Source organism: Notolepis coatsorum (genome assembly GCF_963971535.1).
Source record: "Notolepis coatsorum genome assembly, chromosome: 17".
Classification (NCBI taxonomy): Eukaryota; Metazoa; Chordata; class Actinopteri; order Aulopiformes; family Paralepididae; genus Notolepis; species Notolepis coatsorum.
The window spans coordinates 35,607,244-35,628,780 of record NC_140181.1 but is presented as its reverse complement, the minus strand read 5'-3'; the positions used below and the strand labels follow the sequence as shown (position 1 = coordinate 35,628,780).

The following is a 21,537-nucleotide window of genomic DNA, read 5'->3' as shown; positions in this document are numbered from 1 at the left end:
CACACACAGAAAGGGAGAATGCTATGCTGTAACATCTACACACACGGAGCTACTGCTGTTGTTCTTGGGCGGATACGAGACTCGCCACAGGATTTTCAAAATAAGAGTATCGATATGAATCGATCTTATTACATCGCATCGATCCGATTCGATTGTTGATAATTACATCGATGTATCGATCTGGATCGATGTATCGTCCCACCCCTACCAGGCATACAGACATATCCCCCACATTGTGACTGAGGCAGAAGAATAACAGTCTAGAATTGAGTCCCTCAGATGAAGAACCATAGTTCCACATTTTCAGAGGAACAATGTTTTCAAACACTATTATATCTATATCTAAGGTTGGTACATTGAGTGTTGTGTGTACAGTCATAGTTACGGACATAGCGATCAAGTTTACATGGTCTGCACAGCCCGTTTGAAAACAGAGTCTGGTTATTGATCTGAAGGGTTCAACAGTAAACAAAAAAATTAAGTAAACCATTTAATCAGTGTTTACTCACCACCTAGCTGGTTACATCTCTGTTCCAGTTTAGCTTCAACCTGGGAAACACACAAAACTACACGGTTAAAACTCTCACTGTATCGGGGCGCCCCGGTGGCGCACCACGTATATACGCTTGTAGCGTAATCGCAATGTCCTGGGTTTGAATCAGGCCCAGCACATGTGTTGCATGTCCTCCCCATCTCCAAACTGTCCTGTCAATAAAAGCACTTAAAAATTAAAATTTTTTTTTTTTATGTATAAACTCTCACTGGGCGCTTTCACACAGGCAGGACTCCGGTTCAAGCTCCGGCTCCGTTCTGGAGCCTCTGAACCTTGGTGCTTTCTGGCGAACCAGCCCACGTTTACACCTATTTAGGCAGAACCAACGTTCCACCGTCATCAACAGGGGGCGTAACTCAGGCGGAAGTAAACACAACAGTGGCACTATGCTGATCCACTCAACAAGTAGCGCAAATGAGATTAGATTCAAATGTATTGTCATTATACAGCACAAGTACAATACACCATCCAACCAGAGTGGATAAATAAATGCTCCAGAAATAAATAAATGCATAAATGAATAAAATAAAATAAAAACTTGTGTAGCCAAGAGATTTTAACCTGTGACCATAGGATCCACAGGCAGCCGCACTAACCAGTTCAGCTAAAGCATCAGACATTCCCTGCGAGTGTAAATGCAAGTGTAAATCCATAGTTTACACTTGTCAAGAGCCAATTATAATCATAATCAATTTTATTTATATAGCACATTTACAACAGTTATGACTGTACCAAAGTGCTTCACAGATAAAAACATACATAAAAAAATACATATACAATACATATACTAAATATAAAAGTGCAAAAAGTGCAAATACAAATAAGTGCAGGGGTTCAAATAGAAATAAAAACAAAATAAGAAAAGAAAGAAAAGTGCAGTAGAATACAAAAATAAGGCATAAAAGGACTCAAAGTAATGACCTAGGAGGCAGGCTCAGCTCTGGTCAAAGGCCAGATGAGTCTTAAAGGAACACGCCAACTTTTTGGGAAATTTGCTCATTTGCCATCTACCCTGGAGTTAGACAAGCAGATACATACCCTTTTCTTCTCTGTGCATGCATTAGGCTTAGGGAACAGCCGCACCGTTAGCCTAGCTTAGCGTCATTCACTGGAAGTAGGTGTGCCAGTGTAGCCTAGTTCCCAACAGTCCAAATACAAGTTCAAGTTCAAGTTCTTTAATAGTTGTCATACAGAAGTACAGAATACTTTCATACAAAATGCTTCTTACTGTTACGCTCCAGAGACTGTGCTAGACAAGATAGTATCAAATAACATAATAACATAATATAGCATGAATTTAGAAGAAGAAAATGAGGTCACAGTGTTCGGTATAGACATATGTACAATGTTCTGAGTTACCATATAATATACAATACACAATACTATGCAGTGTACTAATGTACAGTACTATCTAGTGCAAAGCAGAAATGGGATGAGGTACAATTTTAGGTACAATTTACAGTAAGGTGTACGAGTTGTAGTGCAATCCTTCATCCATAAATATAAAGTGTGGGGAGTGGGTGCTACAGTGTGTTTGTTTAAAGTGGGTGTGTGCTATAAGTGTGTGGAGTGGGTGCTACAGTGTGTTTGTTTAAAGTGAGTGTGTGCGTGTGGATGTGTGTGCTATGTGCGTTTGGTGGTTGTTGTTGTGTAGTGTTCATTCATTGTTCGTTTAGCAGCCTGATGGCCTGGGGATAGAAGCTTCTTCTGAGTCTTTCTGTGCTCGCCTTGAGACTCCTGTATCGCTTGCCTGACCGCAGCAGTTCAAAGAGGCAGTTGTTCGGGTGACTGGAGTCTTTAATGATTCTCTTAGCCTTGCCCTTGCAACGCTTGTAGTAAATGTTCTGGAGGGTGGGGAGCCCCCCTCCAATTGTGCGTTCGGCTGAACGTGTCACTCTTTGTAGTCTGCTTTGGTCTTGTGCAGTGCTATTCCCAAACCAGGAGGTGATGTTGCCGGTCAAGATGCTCTCTATTGTACATGAGTAGAAGTTCTTAAGGATCTTCTGGCTGACTTGGAACTTCCTTAGGCGCCTGAGGAAGTAGAGGCGTTGTCGTGCCTTCTTCACAACACTGTTAATGTGTGTGGTCCATGTCAAGTCCTCGGATATGTAGGCTCCGAGGTACTTAAAGCTGTTGACTCTCTCAACCGGTGCCCCGTCGATGCTGAGGGGGCTGTAGTCCTTGACCCCCGACCTCCTGAAGTCCACAATCATCTCCTTTGTTTTGCTGACGTTCAGGGAGAGGCTGTTTTCCTGGCACCATCCCGCCAGGACCTTGACCTCTTCCAGGTAGGCCCTCTCGTCGTTGGCAGAGATCAGGCCCACCACCACTGTGTCGTCAGCAAATTTGACGATTGTATTGCTACTCCGCTGAGCCACACAGTCGTGTGTGTACAGGGAGTAGAGGAGGGGACTCAGAACACAGCCCTGGGGGGCCCCTATGTTGAGGGTGATGGATGAGGAGGTGCAGTTGCCTGCTCTCACCACCTGGGGTCTGCCAGTCAGGAAGTCCAAGACCCACTGGCAGAGGTCATAGCCCAAGCCCAGGTCCCTGAGCTTGGCTATGAGTATGGAGGGGACTATGGTATTAAATGCCGAGCTGTAGTCGATGAATAGCATTCTCACATAGTTCCCCTGCCTCTTGTCCAGGTGTGATGCTGCTGTGTGCAGCACATGGGATATGGCGTCCTCCGTGGACCTGTTGGGGCGGTATGCAAATTGCAGGGGGTCCATGTTGATGGGGAGGGAGGAGCAGATGTAGCCCTTTACTAGCTTCTCGAAGCACTTCATGGCTATGGAGGTGAGAGCTACAAGGCGGTAGTCGTTGAGGCAAGCAGGCTTGGATTTTTTGGGTACAGGGATAATAGTGGACTTCTTCAACTCTACAACTCTAAAACTTTCCCTTCTTTTTTAAATGTTCTTTTAATTTTCTCTCTTTTCTTCCACATGAAACAAGACAACACAACACAGCAACAATAACAATAAACAGGACTTCACAGGACATAGTACTAACCATAACAACGATAATGACAATGGAAAAAACTCAAATTAATAAAACAGAATACAAAAATTGAATTGCGTTACCAGAGACACCACAAAAGACATTTCTTCCCCCACTCCCACCCCAGGACCCCCGGACCCCCCACCCCCAGGATCAGCACCCCGACTCTGCTTCGCTGCTACATCATGGCCTTCACTTTCTCAGCCGCTGAGACCCATAATTCAATAATGGATTGCCCAATCCCCATCACCCGGGCAGAGAGATCTCCATATATATGACATCTAAAAAAGTTAGTGACCAAGTGATCATTGTAATTTTCTCCGGTTGCTTCCACCTCATGGCTATTCATTTCTTGGCTGCTGTAAGCCCCGCCAGTATGATTATTTTTTGCTGTATGAAGGCCGGTAGTGATGTTATATAATTTAGTAGTAGTGTTGTTGCTGTATGTGGTATTGTCAGGCTGCATATGTTTGAAAGTTTAGTTGCCATGGATTTCCAGAAATGAGCCACTGGTGGGCAATCCCAAAACATGTGCATATAAGTGCCTGTAGCACCTACAGCGCACAGAGTGCATCGAGAGTTGGCCACCAACCCCACAGCGCACAACCTCCTGGGTTTGAGATATGTCCTATGAATATAATTATAATGTATTTGCTGGTGATTAGGGTTGCAGGAAGCCATTGTGACATTAGTCCAAATATCATCCCATCATCAACTCCAAAACTTTCCTGTAAACATGTTGTGACCTGTGTATTTACCACGTGGAGATGGTAGAAAGTAGAGAGCCATTAACACAATAGCCGCCACGCAATATGAGCATCTTATAGCTCCGACGCCACCGCTGTAAGCCTATGGAGTCGCTCACCTTCTTTGCAGGGCTACAACTATTTAAATAGTATAGCTATATCTGCATTACTATGGCCCATTCCACATCTGGTATCCATCTAGGATGTGGGAATGTTATATTTTTCCATTCATACATTGTCGTTTAATACCGTCGTGAATATAAGTATAATATATAATAAGTATAAATATAAGTAAGTATAAATATAAGTACGAGTGGTCTGCGGTAATTCCTAGAATGCGATCTATAGGCCCTGATGCATTATTATACTTAATCGATTGGCATTTCGTCCCTATACACGCTACAATAAAAATTTCAAATGCATATGATCAGTTAGGGGTGGACGGTATAAACGGTATACGGTATGAATTTGCGCTACGGTATGGATTTTGACTATACCTTGTAACCGGTAGAGCAGCTCTAAAATAGCAATGACGTCACGTAACCACAGCCAGGGCCCGACAGTGCAACTATTTCACTCACATTGCCCCTAAAAATAGATAGAATTAGATATAGATAATAGATATGTGCGAACTGGAAAAAAGTTATTTAGGGGCACAGAGGCTTCGCGCAGTGGGCGTGTCAACGCGCAATTGTCATTTCATAATAGACCCGGAACAGAGCGGACCTTCAATTCTAGAAGCAAACTAGCTCTTCCGCCCTGCATTTGAAGGCTGTGTGACAACTTCTCTTGCGAGTCGCGCAGTTTCTATGTGTAATGTAAACTCTGCGACGGGTCCAATCGTCTAACATGCTTTGCATCCTCGCCATACTGGAATGCCCACGTCGCACTAAAACCTTATGTAATGTTAAATGTTGATGTAGCCTCAGCAAGTTAACGTTAGCTCCACTCTAGCAGCCCCCTCCCTCCCTCTCTCTCTCTAGACAAAACATATGATATATAACGAACAACGTAAAAGATAATATGCATATATACTTGATCACTATAGTCCCGCTGAACACAACTAGTCACAATGTCGGGCGCTTTGGATGGGCTAACCTGCCACATTACTGTGGACAACGGAGGGATCACTGGTTGGTTTTGGCCGATTATGCGGTCCACTGACTGCATCAAACCACGGAAAAGATATTGAAGCCTCATCTTCTTCACTTTTTAGCTCGACATTGTTGACTGATCCGTTGTACCCATGCACGCACATTTTCTAATAAAAGCATTATTAGACATGCCAATAACGAAAGACGTGCTGGTCGCGCTGGAGAAAAACCAAATTGGATGTTGCGTGCGTCTTTTAAGCGTTAGTTGTTATTCTAATATGCTAATTCATCTGTATCTGGATAACCAATGAACGGATTTTGTCGAGGCCGGTAGCGTTATTTCGGGGAAATTGATATCTATAGTCTGATGTAGTTTTCATCCACGGAAAATTAAGGCTCTAATTATTATTATTCATAGACTCTCGAGCAATAATTATTATTACAGCCTCCATTTTTCGTGGATGAAAACTACACCCGACTATACACAGTAAATTTCGCAGAGTAAATTTTACTCAAATTGAGTACATTTCACATTTGACTCAAATTGAGTACATTTGACTCAAATTGAGTACATTTTACTCAAACTGACTAACAGCGAAATTTACTGTGTAGATATCATTTTCCCCGAAATAACGCTACCGGCCTCGACAAAATCCATGCATTGGTTATCCAGATACATGAATTATCATCTCAGAATAAGTGGCTTTGTACGTGTTTTAGCTTATCTTTTACAGCTTACGTTTTGGGCAATTATTAGAGGCTCCATTTTTCGTGGCAGAAAAATACATCAGTCTATAGAAATAAATGCATTCGAACAAGAAACCAATGGCAAAAAGATTGCCATGCCTAATGCGAGCCAGGGGCTTGTAACAAGGCTTCATCTCGAAGTTTTCATCATCCACTGAGCCGTGAGGCTCAACATGCTTGTTTGGTTGAGGTCTGAACTCGCCAAATTGCCCATAAATATAGTTTTTGTGGGTATTGTCCAGTTCTTGCTGTATGTTTTTATCTGCCCAAAATTCAAGCAAGCATGAAAGCATTACAGTAACACTGTAAACACTGTTTACTTGTGTAAGGACATGGTTCCTTTTCAAACTGTCGATCGAAAGGGCTTTAAAGACATGGTCAAAGCACTGGATCCAAGATACGCGTTACCTGCCTGCAGACACTTGAGAAAAGGTTTCGTATTTTTCTATTGCAGTTTTGCACAATAAATGTTCTTAAAATACCTCTGTACTATGTGAAATATGTCCTAGTAATACAATAGTACAGTAATAGCTGCCATACCAGTGTTTACCCCTTCAGAAGCATTTATATAGACATTTAAAGATAAGTTAATATACCGTGATATATACCGTTACCGTCTATGCTTCAAATTATACCGTGATATAAATTTTAGACCAATGGGAGAGCTGATTCCCCTCCAAACCGCCAACGGGGGAAAGAGTGCTAACCATAGAGCTTATTTCATCTTCATTAAATTTTTTCTTATTGTGTTGTCAGTTTTCTTTTTTCATAAATGTATATAGTGATATCGGTGACATGGGAAGGTGGGCAGGCTGAGTTCAGTGGGGGGGAATGCCGGGGGGAGGGGCCATCGTTCCGGCGGTTCGACCCGGGGGAGGGGGGCCTTGCGTGTTGTGGGATCGGTATGGGGGGGGGGGTTCCTGGGGCCCTCGGCCGCCAGGGCCTGGCCGGTATGGTCACCAGGCCGGGGGGGCACCGGGCTTGGGGTCGCAGGGCCATTGAGGCGTGGTGCTTAGGCCTTCTGCGGGCCTGGGCTTGGGGTTCTCGTGGGCCGGGGGCCTGGCGGTCGGGCGGGGGGGGGCTCTGGGTGCTCGGCTCCGCGCATGGTGGACCAGGATATGGGGGTGTTCTGTTTCTCTGGAAAGAGGGAAGGAGGGGTTTCTCTTATGGGGGTCAGAGCGGCTGAGCTTTGCCCAGTGGGGTCCTGTGTGTTGCGGGGTCGGTGGGCGTGGCTCTCTGTGACATGGGAAGTAGCGGGCTTGGCTCGGTGGGGGGGGGGACTCGGTCCCTCTCCTCTACTGGGCCTGGCCCAATTAATTCAAGGGACCCGTGTCGCTGGGGGCCCGGCTCCGCGCGCATCGGCCTGGGATATGGGGGAGTTCTACGGGCTTAACTCAGGGGGGGAATGTCGGGGGGACACACCATCGTTTCCGCAGTTTGGCCCGGGAGAGTGGGGTCTTGTAGGTTGTGGGTTTGTTGTGCGTGGGGTGGGGTGCTTGGTGACATGGGAGGTAGCGGGCTTGGCTCGGGGGGGGGGGGAGGTGGGGGGGGGGGGGGTAGTACCACCTGAGCCTGGCCCAATTAAATTCAGGGGACCCGTGTTGCTGAGTGGGACGGACCTGGGATGTGGGGGAGTCCAGTTTCTAGGGGTGGATGGAGGGAGCGGGGGGGCCTCTTATGGGGGTCTGGGCGGCTGAACGACGCCATATTCAAGGGACCCATGTTTGTATATTGTTGTGTTATGGATGTCATTGTAAGTATTGTCTAAGTGTTGTATGTCTATAAATGTTAAATTAAAATGTAAGTTAAAAAAAATAATAATAATAGAAGCCTACTTTGCTGGAACGATTCATTTTGCATGTATACAGTGTGTGTGTGTGTGCGTGTGCGTGTGCGTGTGCGTGTGTGTGCTCGTGTGCTGAGGCTGCCTCACTAAGCCTTTCTCCATGCATATTTATTTCTGGAGCATCCACTCTGGTTGGATGGTGTATTGTATGTGTGCTGTATAATAACAATACATTGGAATCTAATCAAATTTTGAAATCGATTGAGTGCAATGCCGAACCTCTGGTTTTCGCCGTTCTCACTTGTCTTCACAGCCTAGAATATGACACGCCCACTGATGATGTCACAGTTCGCAAGGAAAAAACTAAAAATGTTCGGTTCCAGCTGAGCACCGACTTTTCACGTTCCGAACCAATTAATTCAGGTCTGAACGCGCCGGCCGGTTCAAGATTCGGTTCGGGAACCGGCACGGAGCCCTGCCGGTGTAAAAGGGCTAACTGTGGACATGCCTGATGCAAACGCACTCTCAATATAGATACACCTGATGTGAACTCACTCTTACTGTGAACTCACTCTCAATGTGAACACACCTGATGTGAACGAACCCCTCTCTGTCTCTTATTTTCCTCCATCACCTGTTCCAGTCTTTCATTGGTTCCCTCTGCAGCCAACTCCTCCTCTCTCGCCCTGACATCAGAGACTCCGTTAGCACTGGTCGATCCATCTGTCTCCATGGTAGCGCTCTGATTGCCGTGGGCAACAGCCTGCCTCTGTAACTCCTGGTCATAGCGCTCCTGCAGGGCTAAGGGGGGTTCGATGGTAGATTAATACACAGGGTTCTAAACATATGGGTCGGGTCCCGTAATGGGATTCCTAAAGGTTTGAAGTGGGTCAATACGTGAAAAGACCAGTAACATCAAAACATGACGAGAGGACATGAGGACGTGAGGACATGAGGAAGCAGAACATTGAGCATTGATAAGAGTTCCATCTATCATCTATCTATTCATGCACATTCATTGTTTTCTGCGATTTTCTTGATTTTATGAACTGTATCTTTTTCTTTTTAATGTCATTATAAAGTTTTGGCAACATTGTATTTATTACATTCATGAAAATAAAGACGAATGAACTGAATTGAATTGAAAAAGACAGAGAGAGAGTTTTAAAACACTTCTTTTTCAACAGGAACAGGAAATGCAGATAACGTTATGATTCAAATCACTGATATTTGAGATTCTAACACACAGGGCTCCATGAGCAAATCTTCTATGAAATATGTATGCGTGTAGTTAGTCTGTACAGCTCCCTACTGAACGTGCGCGCACACACACACACACACACACACACACACACACACCTGTCATTTTCTTTTGTAGGGCGGAGTTCTCAGCTTGTAGGTGGAGCAGTTCCCCATCCACAGAGCTGGAGGCAGGGTTGGGGGCGGGGCTTGTTGCAGTGGCTCCTCCTCCTTCCTTCAGCCCCTGGTTCTCCTGTTCCAACTCTTCTATCTGAGTACAGAGCTATGGGGGGGGGGGGGGGGGAGCAAGAGCGAGAGAGAGAGACATGTACAAATTATGTACATTGTGTACTTATGAAGTATCCTGTTCCATGAAGTATCCATTTGAGTCAGATGATCTTCTTCTACAGCATTCATTCATTCAATCTTTATTTCTACTCAAACATTCATTGGGCGCTCCAGTAGCACACCACATAGCACGCTGAGTCGGGTTCGATTCCCCGACCCGGTGGCCATATGCCGCATGTCTTCCCCTCTCTCCTCTGTCGGTCCTGCGTGGCCAAAAGGTCCTGCGTTGACCAAAAAAGCTGAAAATGCTATAAATAAAATCCTAATATATATATATATTTTTTAACATTCATTGAGGGGACATTTTCAATGATGTCGAGCATACAAACATAATAATAAATACAGGATAAATACAATAAGTGCAATCACAATAGAGTATTGTAAGTAGGGATGCACCAAATATTCGGCCACCGGAAATTATCCGCCGAAAATGGTTAAAAAGGCCCTTTCCGCTTTCGACCGAAAGGGTTTTAGCACCGAAAATATATCACCGAATGTCAAAGAACAGGGTTACATAACATTCGTAAACCTAAAATGTTGTTGTGATGACGTGCATTCAAAAGTGCTGAATAAATTTTTTATGGGCCCATAATAGTGATTATTAATATTATTTAAGTTCAGTTTTGCCATAATCATGTATTTTGCCATAATCGGGTAGCAAAAAATAAATAAAAATACATTATATATATATTTATATTAATCATTTTCGGCCTTTCGGCATTCGGTTTTCGGCCAACTGTTTCCTATTTTCGGTATCGGTTTCGGCCAAGAATTTCCCATTCGGTGCATCCCTAATTGTAAGATTACAATCGTTTCAGCTTTCATCGCCTCTCCTGTTTGTTTCATGGAGGCATGAACCCTATGATCTGAACCCTCTCTGAACCCTATGATCCGAACCCTCTCTGAACCCTATGATCTGAACTAGTGATGCACGATATATCGGCCGCCGATATAATATCGGCCGATATGGCCGTTTTTTTACACATCGGTATCGGTCCGATATCAAGATAGGGCTGATATGAACCGATAAAAAAAAAAGTTTATTTATTTATTTATATTTTTTTTTTACTTGTTTTGGCCTTAAATAGTTTCAAAATATCAGTCATTTCTAAAAATAAGTTACAAAAGTACAAAATAGCTCTTTATTTGAAAAGTGTTTTCTATACAGAGATATCGACATCGGTAAATATCGGTATCGGCCAGACCGGCAATATTAATATCGGTTATCGGTATTGGCCACAATTTTCACATCGGTGCATCACTAATCTGAACCCTATGATCTGAATCCTACAATCTGAACCCTACAATCTGAGATATTAAATCTGAAGCTGCTCCATAGACAAGGAATGAGGCTCTGACTGTATCAGGCCATAAAATGTTTGTGTAGCTCTTACATTCAAGTTTCAAGTCTTGTTTTATTTGTCATATACATTATAGTGAAATATTTGCTTCTGTATGACCCTCCTGAGAGGGATTCAAATGATCATGGTTAAGTCCTTCTAGCAATGCAGGAATCAGGGAAGCACACATATGTAGGGTGAAAAAAGAGAGAGCTACCTGAAGCTGTAGGGTCTGCAAACCTTCTGGTTGGTTATTTCCATGATTTTAAGTTGTGAAAATCACAACGATTTCAGTTTAGACTAATCAGTTAGGTTGGCAACCAATTAGTTATGTTATAGCAACTCTATACATTTACATTTAGTAAAAGCTGATGCTTTTATCCAAAGCAACTTACAAGTACAACAAGTCAGCAGGAAGGGTACAACTCTTTTTTTTGGGGTGGGAACGTGTGCTTGACTAATTTCACCTCAATTGTTGCAACTGCACTTGCAACCTGCATCCAACTCACACACGTACCTTGGACAGCTCCTGCATCAGAGTGGTGTTCTGTAGCCTGAAGTCCTCCTCCTGACTGTGGAGTTTAACCTGTAACATCTCATTCTCACTGAGCAACGCATCCACCTCCTAGACACACACACACACACACACACACACACACAGGATATCAGTCCCCCTTAGGTAGTTTCAACTTAAAACAAGGACTAAGGGAAACATTTAGCGTAAACAGTGAGGTTTCACCCTAGTTTACCCCAGATGTTGAAAGCACAAGCACACAATAATACCATAGAGAGAGAGAGAGAGAGAGAGAGAGAGAGAGAGAGAGAGACAGAGAGAGAGACAGAGAGAGAGACAGAGAGAGAGACAGAGAGAGAGACAGAGAGAGAGACAGAGAGACAGAGACAGAGACAGAGACAGACAGACAGACAGACAGACAGACAGACAGACAGACAGACAGACAGACAGACAGACAGACAGACTAACATCTAGTCCACATACCTGAGCCTTCTTGCTCTTATTCAGTGCCTGGTGAGGAGAAGAATAATACAGACTTAAATTGACTGGTATAAATAACAGGCATAAAGATGAGATAGGAATATATAACTATAACATTATATACCTTCTGGGCTTCGACATAATTTAGAATATATAACCATAACATTATATACCTTCTGGGCTTTGATATAATCTAGAATAGAGATAACCATAACATTATATACCTTCTGGACTTTGATATAATCTAGAATAGATAACCATAACATTATTATATACCTTCTGGACTTTGATATAATCCCTCTCCAAGGCCGCGCTCTTCTGACGGACAGCATTCAGCTCTGCAATACAAAAGTACATGTTTACTACACTATATATTGTATATATATATGAGACATTCAGCTCTGCAATACAAAACTATGTTTATTACATTGTACTGTATATAGTATGTATAATATAAGAGACATTCAGCTCTGCAATACAAAACTATATGTATACTATATAGCATGTATATAAGATACATACAAATACTGAGTGTAGTATACATATAGTTTTGTTTTGCAGAGTTGTGTCACTGTATATACAATATAGGATGGGCATAGATGTTCTATTATACAACGGCATGCAAATTTCTCGATTCTGATTGGCCATTTACACGTCTTTATTGGCAACAATCCACGGTCCTGGGCTCAGGACCCGCCCACAACCGAATCACATATCACTCCCCGGCTCACTCCGGGAGAAAACAAGATTGCGGACAACAAATGGATATGTTGATAGCACCATAACGACTAAATATGAAGCGATTCTGTCAAGGGGAATGTGTTAGTCCTTTAAACAATGTTGGATGATGTAATTGATGGGTCTTGAGTCAATCTAGAACAAAAGAAAAATCGCGGATTGATTGATTGATTAATTGATTGATTTAAATTTCTACTTCCTTCCCACTGACTGCAGCGTTCACTCTCACACTGTCCGACGCTGGCGTACCCACAAACACACACACACACATACACACACACACACACACACACACACTGTGACACACACACACACACACACACGCACACACACACACACACACACACACACACACACTCCTGTCTGCAACAGCGGGGGAGTCAGACTGAGAGAGAAGCAGCGCTGTTTTGAGTGAGCATGGTCTATTGAATTGATTGATTGGTTGATTGCTAATTTTATTACTGTACCCCTGGTTTCCAACTGGTTAAGTTTAGGCTAAAAGAAATAAATAAAAAAATAGGGCGAAGAAAACGTTTTTTTCCTATAGGGCAAAGAAAACGTTTTAATTTGTTTTACCTACTTTATATAGAAGCATCTAAGAATGAAGTTCTATGGAAAGTAGGTCTGCATTCCCTTAACAATTGTGTGTATTGAGCCGTACTGTATTGTACCCATTCTGCATCTGGTAATAACATTTTCAATCAATCATTCCAATAATACACAGTTGGATGTGTTAGTTGGTTGGATGCACTTCAAGCTGCTTCCACATGAGGCAACTTCTCTCAATCATTCCAATAATACACAGTTGGATGTGTTAGTTTGGTTGGATGCACTTCAAGCTGCTTCCACATGGAGGCAACTTGTCTTTTTTGTAGTTGTGGGAACTACTTTTTCTGGCGGATGGTTTTTTCAATAAATCTTCGATTAATGTGTGTTTATTGTATAGAAATAAGGTTGGATGAATCTGGCAGTTGTATAAAAGCTTTACACCACTTGTAGTCGTGATTTGTGACCAATAAACCATGCCTAGGGGGGTCTAACGACCACCCCTAGGCATGGTTTATTGGTCACAAACCACTCCTGCGCGTGATGTAATGCTTAAATAGTCATGAAATTATAAAGAAAAACGATTAATTTAGGCGAATATCGTTTGGTCTACAAAAATATATTTTCCCAATTTTTTACCGGCACCTCTACACTGTGTAGTGCAGTGGTCACCAACCCGTCGATCTTGATCGACTGGTCGGTCTTTGAGACTGTCCCTGTAGATCTTTCCATGAAAATAAAAAATTAAAATTTTCTTTTTCTTTTTTTAGATCTTACCCTGAGAGTCCACATTACAGTTCTACTTTTGTTTTGATGTGAAAAGTGATGCTGCACTTAGCACTGACTGAGAAAGTACACATACAGTTCTACTTTTGTTTTGATGTGAAAATGATGATGCACTTAGCACTGACTGCACTTAGCACTGACTGAGAAAGTACAAATTACAGTTCTACTTTTGTTTTGATGTGAAAAGTGATGCTGCACTTAGCACTGACTGAAAAAGTACACATTACAGTTCTACTTTATAAAATGCTAATTGTAAATATGTTTGTCAATGTTAATAATATGAGAAAGTCCACATTACAGTTCTACTTTTGTTCTGATGTGAAAAGTGATGCTGCACTTAGCACTGACTGCACTTAGCACTGACTGAGAAAGTACACATTACAGTTCTACTTTATAAAATGCTAATTGTAAATATGTTTGTCAATGTTAATAATATGAGAAAGTCCACATTACAGTTCTACTTTTGTTTTGATGTGAAAAGTGATGCTGCATAAGATGACTGCACTTAGCACTGACTGAGAAAGTACATAATAGTTCTACTTTGACGTTTTAATGTTGGACCAAAGCATTGCATGTAATTAGAATACAGGCAAATAAAAGTAATTTAGTTTAAAGTACAATCTTGGCTGTATTTTTCTCTCAACGCTTCAATAGGTAGATCTTGCCTTCACCAAAAAAAAAAAGTGATCTTGGGCTTAAAAAGGTTGGTGACCACTGGTGTAGTGTATTTAGAGGGGACCCTATTAACTGTTACACCGCTGAACGGCATGCTGGGTACAGCTCACTAGCTAGCCAGGTACTGTGGCATCAGTGATTTTGTTCCTGGAAACGTTTTGTTTCATTTCAACAATGTAACTTTCAGAATTAATGCTATTGTTCCTGGAAATAACGTTAGCCTACTGAGGGATTTGGGGTGCTTTTTCAATGTATGTGATGTATAGATTGGGGGAAGATGGTAGCATCTAACGGTGCCAGGTCAGAGAGGGCAGAAATGTGTTTGGCTTAGCAGAGGTTGGTTCAGAGCGAGTGAGCACCACACTGCCAGCGAGAGAATGTTTGTTGACATTCCTTGTAAGAACATCTGAGATAAGAGCAAGTGTCTCCCAGAGCGAGGGAGAGCGGTTTATTTTAATGAAACAGTAGAAACTGCATTTTAATGTGTGAAAGGTTAGCAGTTGTCATGACAACAGTTGACATGGCTGAGACTAAGAGGGAAGAAACCAGGAGAGACTCTCTCTCTCCTCTTATCACAGAGGGGGGGGGGGGGGGGGATGGCACATCATCAGTAGCTTCGGCTACCACGAGGATGGTCTTGGCTAACGAACAGGCCTGACCACTGTTGGACTGAGAGACAGAGGGACAATAGACTGGACTGAAAGATCATTAGATAGACGAACACACCGAAAGATCATTAGAATAGACTCTTCAAGGACGATACAATTTGATAACATCTGATAACATCTGATTATGAGGTTCTGTTTATAGCAATAAAACAACGCAATAAGGTATTCCACGGTGTCGAAGTGTCGAATTCTTACGGAGGTGGAGAATTAGTATGGTTTATGGATTGCACTAACGGGGAGATAAGGATCTTATCAGCCAGTGTCGGAGAGACGTCAGGACCATTAAAATGACACAACGCAGAGGAATTGGATGGAGAGCCAAAACAGATGAAGACGTGATACTGGCCAGTTTGATCAGGATCTTACACTACTGAGACTCACAAATATTTACTTGTTCGGAATGACAGCAGCCAGATACCTCACTTGTTTGAATATGTCACGTTCGCTATTAAGTAAAAACAAAATCACATGGTTTCGCCCATCCCTAATACAATATGTATTTACAGTATGTTTACTACACTGTATATACAGTATGTAAGTCTGTATTTATATGTTTACTACACTGTATATACAGTATGTATTTATGTTTACTACACTGTATATGTATTTATATGTTTACTACACTGTATATACAGTATGTATTTATGTTCACTACACTGAATATACAGAATGTATGTATATGTTTACTACACTGTATATACAGTATGTATTTATGTTTACTACACTGTACAGGGGCAACATTTCCACTAGGGACAGGGAATCCACATCTTGTTTTTGTCCCTCTCACTTTTTACAGTCCGAAAACTAACATTATATAATGTTAATTAATATGCAAGACTTGTTCTGTGATGTGTGCGTTTGTGCAATGACATGTCGAGAGGAGTATGGCTAATGAAAAAAGTATGGTTAAATGGAAATCGCCGTGGGTATGATTTGAACTTCACAGGCATGTGTTCTTCACATGCACGAAAAAATCAATGGCGCGCACATATTTCCCATCCCATAATAATTGTGCCCCGCCCCCACTTCTCAAACTAAAGTTTCGCCCTTGACACTGTATATACACTATGTATTTATATGTTTACTACAAAGTAGAGGTGTTACATGTGATGGTTTTATGTGATGGTTCTATTACAGTAGTGATTGTTATATTACAGTAGTGATGGTTCTATTACAGTAGAGATGGTTCTATTACAGTAGTGATGGTTCTATTACAGTAGTGATTGTTATATTACAGTAGTGATGGTTCTATTACAGTAGTGATGGTTCTATATGATGGTTCTATTACAGTAGTGATGGTTCTATGTGATTGTTCTATTACAGTAGTGATGGTTCTATGTGATTGTTCTATTACAGTAGTGATTAGGGATGCACCGAATGGGAAATTCTTGGCCGAAACCGATACCGAAAATAGGAAACAGTTGGCCGAAAACCGAATGCCGAAAGGCCGAAAATGATTAATAGAAATATATATATATAATGTCTTTTTTTTTGTTCAGCTACCTGATTATGACAAAAGACATGATTATGGCAAAACTTAACTTAAATAATATTAATAAAAGTCAAGTGCATTTTCTTTTCTCTGTAGGTTATACAACCAAGTGCATTCAGAACAAAGCCAAGGTGCTTTAAAACTGCATAAAGATCTGCACACACAAGAGGGAGAATAGCTTATAGCAGACTTAATGATGTTACTGTAGTGGCTACAGTAAGCATTTTATATAAAAGTACTCTGTATTTTTGTATGACAACTAATAAAGAAACTTGAACTACTGTCATAATTCACTGCGTTCTAGCCTACATGGAAGGACTTGTATTTACTACATCTCCCGTGACTCTTAGCGGGGGATGACGTAGCTTAAGAAAGACGATTGAAAGAGGAACTGAAGCGTTGTTAGCTAGCTTAACACTAACGTTAGTTAAGGTTTTTAACCGCGACGGGGCATATAGTAATGGCGAGGATATAAAGCATGTTAAAGACTCATTTATTGGACGTGTTGCGCGCAGAGTTTACATAGAAACAGCGCGACTCCCGAGTCCCAAGAGGAGTTATCATAGGCTGCTAGAACGCAGGACTGAAGAGCTCACGTTGCGCATGTAATGACTGAAGCCGCGTTTTGATTACGTCATCACAACAACACGCGTTAGGTTACAGGTTGTTTATGTTCTTTGACATTCGGTGAAAAAACTCTTTCGGCCGAAAGCCGAAAGGCCATTTTTGGCCATTTTCGGCCGAAAGTTTTCGGCCACCGAAATGTCTGTGCATCCCTAGTAGTGATGGTTCTATGTGATGGTTATATTACAGTAGTGATAGTACTATGTGATGGTTCTATTATAGTAGTGATGGTTTTATTACAGTAGTGATGGCTCTATTACAGTAGTGATGGTTCTTGTGATTGTTCTATTACAGTAGTGATGGTTCTATGTTATGGTTCTATTACAGTAGTGATGGTTCTATGTGATGGTTCTATTACAGTAGTGATGGTTCTATGTTATGGTTCTATTACAGTAGTGATGGTTGTATTACAGTAGTGATTGTTCGATTACAGTAGTGATGGTTCTATGTGATGGTTCTATTACAGTAGTGATTAGGGGTGGGACGATACATCGATCCAGATCGATATATCGATCTATTATCAATTATAAAATCGGATCGATGCAACGTAAAAAGATCGATTCATATTGCGATACTCTTATTTTGAAAATCCCCTCGTGAGCATATCCGCCCGGCTGCAACAACAGTAGCTCAGCGCAGCTCAGTGTGTGTTAACGTTAGACAGCATTGCTTCAGAGTAGGGCTGGGCGATAAAACGATAACGATAACTATCGCAATAAATTATTTCCTCGAAATAAACATGAAACGTGGTCGCAAAGTTTCGATATATCGATTTTCCAAGCTTGGATATCAGCACACGCACTAACAACCAATCAGTGAAGGAGATGGCGACAGCGAAGGAGACCCGCGGTGCACCTCTGGGTAGGAAACAAGGCTGGCTAGGATCATTAGCTTGCACGCCGCTATTTTATAGTTTACGTGCGGAGTGGGTGTGTGGCGTGAATTCTGAGGGTAACGGTTAGAGTAGTGTGGGCCGGGGTATGCTGCGGTGGACGTTGTTGCAATGTATTGGGGTGGAACGGAGTATTTTAGGGTGATAGTTAGTACATTGGAAACAAGGCTGGCTAGGATCATTAGCTTGCACGCCGCTATTTTATAGTTTACGTGCGGAGTGGGTGTGTGGCGTGAATTTTGATGGTAACGGTTAGAGTAGTGTGGGGTATGCGGTGGACGTCGTTGCAATGTATTGGGGCGGAACGGAGTATTTTAGGGTGATAGTTAGTACATTGTCGTGGGATACACCGCTTGCTCTGGCTAACTGTTAGTTCCATTCTTATAATGCATATGATCCAGTGGCGGTAGGTTGCCCCCTGGTGGAATATAATAATCTATGCACTGGGGTGTTTAGTATACTGCGTAGAAGAACGTGCACGGACTGATGACAACTCGAGACATTCAGTTGTTTTGGTTGTTTGAAATCACGCGGCATAATCACAAGAAACATTCATTCAGACTGTGTTGGATATAACTAAATGGATTTATATGGATTATGGACTTGGACACATTCGTGGAAAATTCAAGCCGGGACCACAACGCTTCTCAAAGGGTTGGCTCGACACGCAACGGCTCTCCAACTCGTCTCCGTTCTACCGCAGCAAAACAAGTGAGTCTATTAATAGCCCGTCGGCGCCGGGCACAAGAAGTTAATTAAACTTGACAGAAATTATATCGACGATAATTATCGATATCGAGTAGGGATGGGTACCGAATTCGGTACTTTTGAGGTACCGAACCGAAACACGTCGGTACTACCGAGTATCGAATCAAGTGAGAAACCGAAAAAAAATAAAAAAAAAAATAAATAAAAAAAAAATTTATTATTATTTTTTTTTATTTTTTAACTTTTTTTTTCATGTCAACGTTCACACGCACAATATATGCTTACCTAGGATTTGACTTGATTCAACAACAAAGCAGTCGGAGCAATGACAAGCCGAAAACTGTCGAAATTGTAGTTATTTGAAGTTTGGATTATTATTTTTTTACGACTGAGGTAGGTAAATTCAATTTCTTGAGACTAAAGTACTGAAAAAAGGTACCGTTGGGTACCGGTATCGATTCACAGGTACCGGTACCGGTTAAAATGTGAAAGGTACCCATCCCTAATATCGAGTGATATGAAAATTATTTAATTATTTTATCGCGATAACGTTTTTGGCCATATCGCCCAGCCCTACTTCAGAGTCCGCCTATTTTGCCCGAAATAAGTGCCTGTTGTTTTTTTCCCCACAAGGGGTCAAATGCATCGAACATGCTTTCCATCCTCGCCATTCCTTTATGCCCACGTCGCGTTAAATACCGAAATTAACGTTGCGTTAGCGTGAGCTAACTAAGCTAAGCTGATAGAGCCATATAGAGAGAACGGCAAAGGTCCACTAGGGACTGGGAAGGAGGGGGGTTACTGCATTCTCGAGATAACAGGATCTGGCCGGTACTGCACCTTCTGACTCCCAATATGCCTTTTCCAGCCAAAATACAGCGCTGTGAAAGGATATTAATATCGAACGAACCAAAAACAGTGAACAGGAGGTCTATTTGTATTAAAAACAATCGATTGTTTTTCATTTAAATGTCTGGAAGAGATCAAAAATTAAAATGTCAAATGATATTTCCATTGCCTTTTTTTTGTTGATTTAAATGTTACTGATTGTGTTAAATGGGCATATAATATCGTCTCATATCGATCGCAGGCACCTGAATTGAATCGTATCGTATCGTGGCAGACTTTGTGATATCGGAAAATATCGTATCGTTGTCCAAAGAATCGATATCGTATCGTGATGAAACTGGTGATTCCCACCCCTAGTAGTGATGGTTCTATTACAGTAGTGATGGTTCTATGTGATGGTTCTATTACAGTAGTGATGGTTATATGTGATGGTTCTAGTACAGTAGTGATGGTTCTATGTGATGGTTATATTGCAGTAGTGATGTGATGGTTATCCTACCAGCTGAGTTCTTCCTCAGGTTATCAGACAGTTGGTAGTTCTGAGTCCTCAGCTCCAACAGCTGGGCCTGGACACAGACAGACAGACAAAGAGACAAAGAGAGAGAGAGAGAGAGAAAGAGAGAGAGAGAGAGAGAGAGAGAGCGTGCATAAATTAAACGGTGTATATGAAGAAGCTGAAGGAAACAAACATGACAAAGACATTCTGGAAGGTTGACACAAACTACTAAAAAACTAAATTCAGTGACGGATAATGATTTTTTAAAAGGGGAAGAAATAACTTGGTGTTGTAGGTAGGGCTGACCTTCTAAGCTTTTTTTGGCAATCGAAGCTTCGGGGCCGAGCTTCGATTTTAATTCGAAGCTTCAAAAAAAATTATTTCTTTTAATATTTTATTTTATTTTTATTTTTATCTTATGTTGTGGGACTTGTACAGCACTTTGGTAAACTTTGTTGTTTTTAAATGTGCTCTATAAATAAAGTGGATTGGATTAATTAATTAAGTAGCCCCTTTCGTGACTGTGACGCAGCCAACAAGGTTTCACTCGGCTGTGTGATTTAATTCAAGGTGGATCGCTGTTGTCGTTTGAACAACTTCAGATTTCATGGGAACTACCAATCCCCCAAATCAAGAATGTTTAAGATGAATGAAGTAAGATTTTGATTATTTGAAATATGGCCTGTGTAGACTAAACTATGCACAGAATTATGTCCGTCTACAAGGTCCGGATTCTACATGGTCCGGCAATGTAGACCTTGTAGACTCCACTACAGACCAATTATCAGTAGGGATGGGTACCGAATTCAGTACTTTTGAGGTACCGAACCAAAACACGTCGGTACTACCGAGTATTGAATCAAGTGAGAAACCGAAAATTTTTTTTTTTTTTTTTTTTTTTTTTTTTTTTTACTTTTTTTTTTCATGTCAACGTTCACACGCACAATATATGCTTACCTAGGATTTGACTTGATTCAACAACAAAGCAGTCGGAGCAATGACAAGCCGAAAACTGTCAAAATTGTAGTTATTTGAAGTTTGGATTTTATTTTTTACGACTGAGGTAGGTAAATTAAATTTCTTGAGACTAAAGTACCGAAAAAAGGTACCGTTGGGTACCGGTATCGATTCACAGGTACCGGTACCGGTATCGGTTCAAATGTGAAAGGTACCCATCCCTAATTATCAGTGAATGTTCATGCATTTTTAAGAAGGG

The 21,537-nt window shown here is 41.7% G+C and overlaps 1 protein-coding gene across 3 annotated transcripts in view; it reads right to left on the bottom strand.

The window, feature by feature from the left end:
- Nucleotides 1–21,537, bottom strand: part of gripap1 (GRIP1 associated protein 1) — a 144,721-nt gene that overhangs the window by 94,465 nt on the left and 28,719 nt on the right. For all 3 annotated transcript variants that reach the window (XM_084334144.1, XM_084334145.1, XM_084334146.1), the window contains exons 2-8: nucleotides 20,325–20,391; nucleotides 12,124–12,185; nucleotides 11,851–11,877; nucleotides 11,371–11,478; nucleotides 9,286–9,448; nucleotides 8,561–8,727; nucleotides 510–549 (exon numbers count right to left, since the gene is read on the bottom strand). In XM_084334144.1, coding sequence (XP_084190270.1) covers nucleotides 510–549; nucleotides 8,561–8,727; nucleotides 9,286–9,448; nucleotides 11,371–11,478; nucleotides 11,851–11,877; nucleotides 12,124–12,185; nucleotides 20,325–20,391 — 634 coding nt within the window. The remainder of the gene's footprint in view (nucleotides 1–509; nucleotides 550–8,560; nucleotides 8,728–9,285; nucleotides 9,449–11,370; nucleotides 11,479–11,850; nucleotides 11,878–12,123; nucleotides 12,186–20,324; nucleotides 20,392–21,537) is intronic.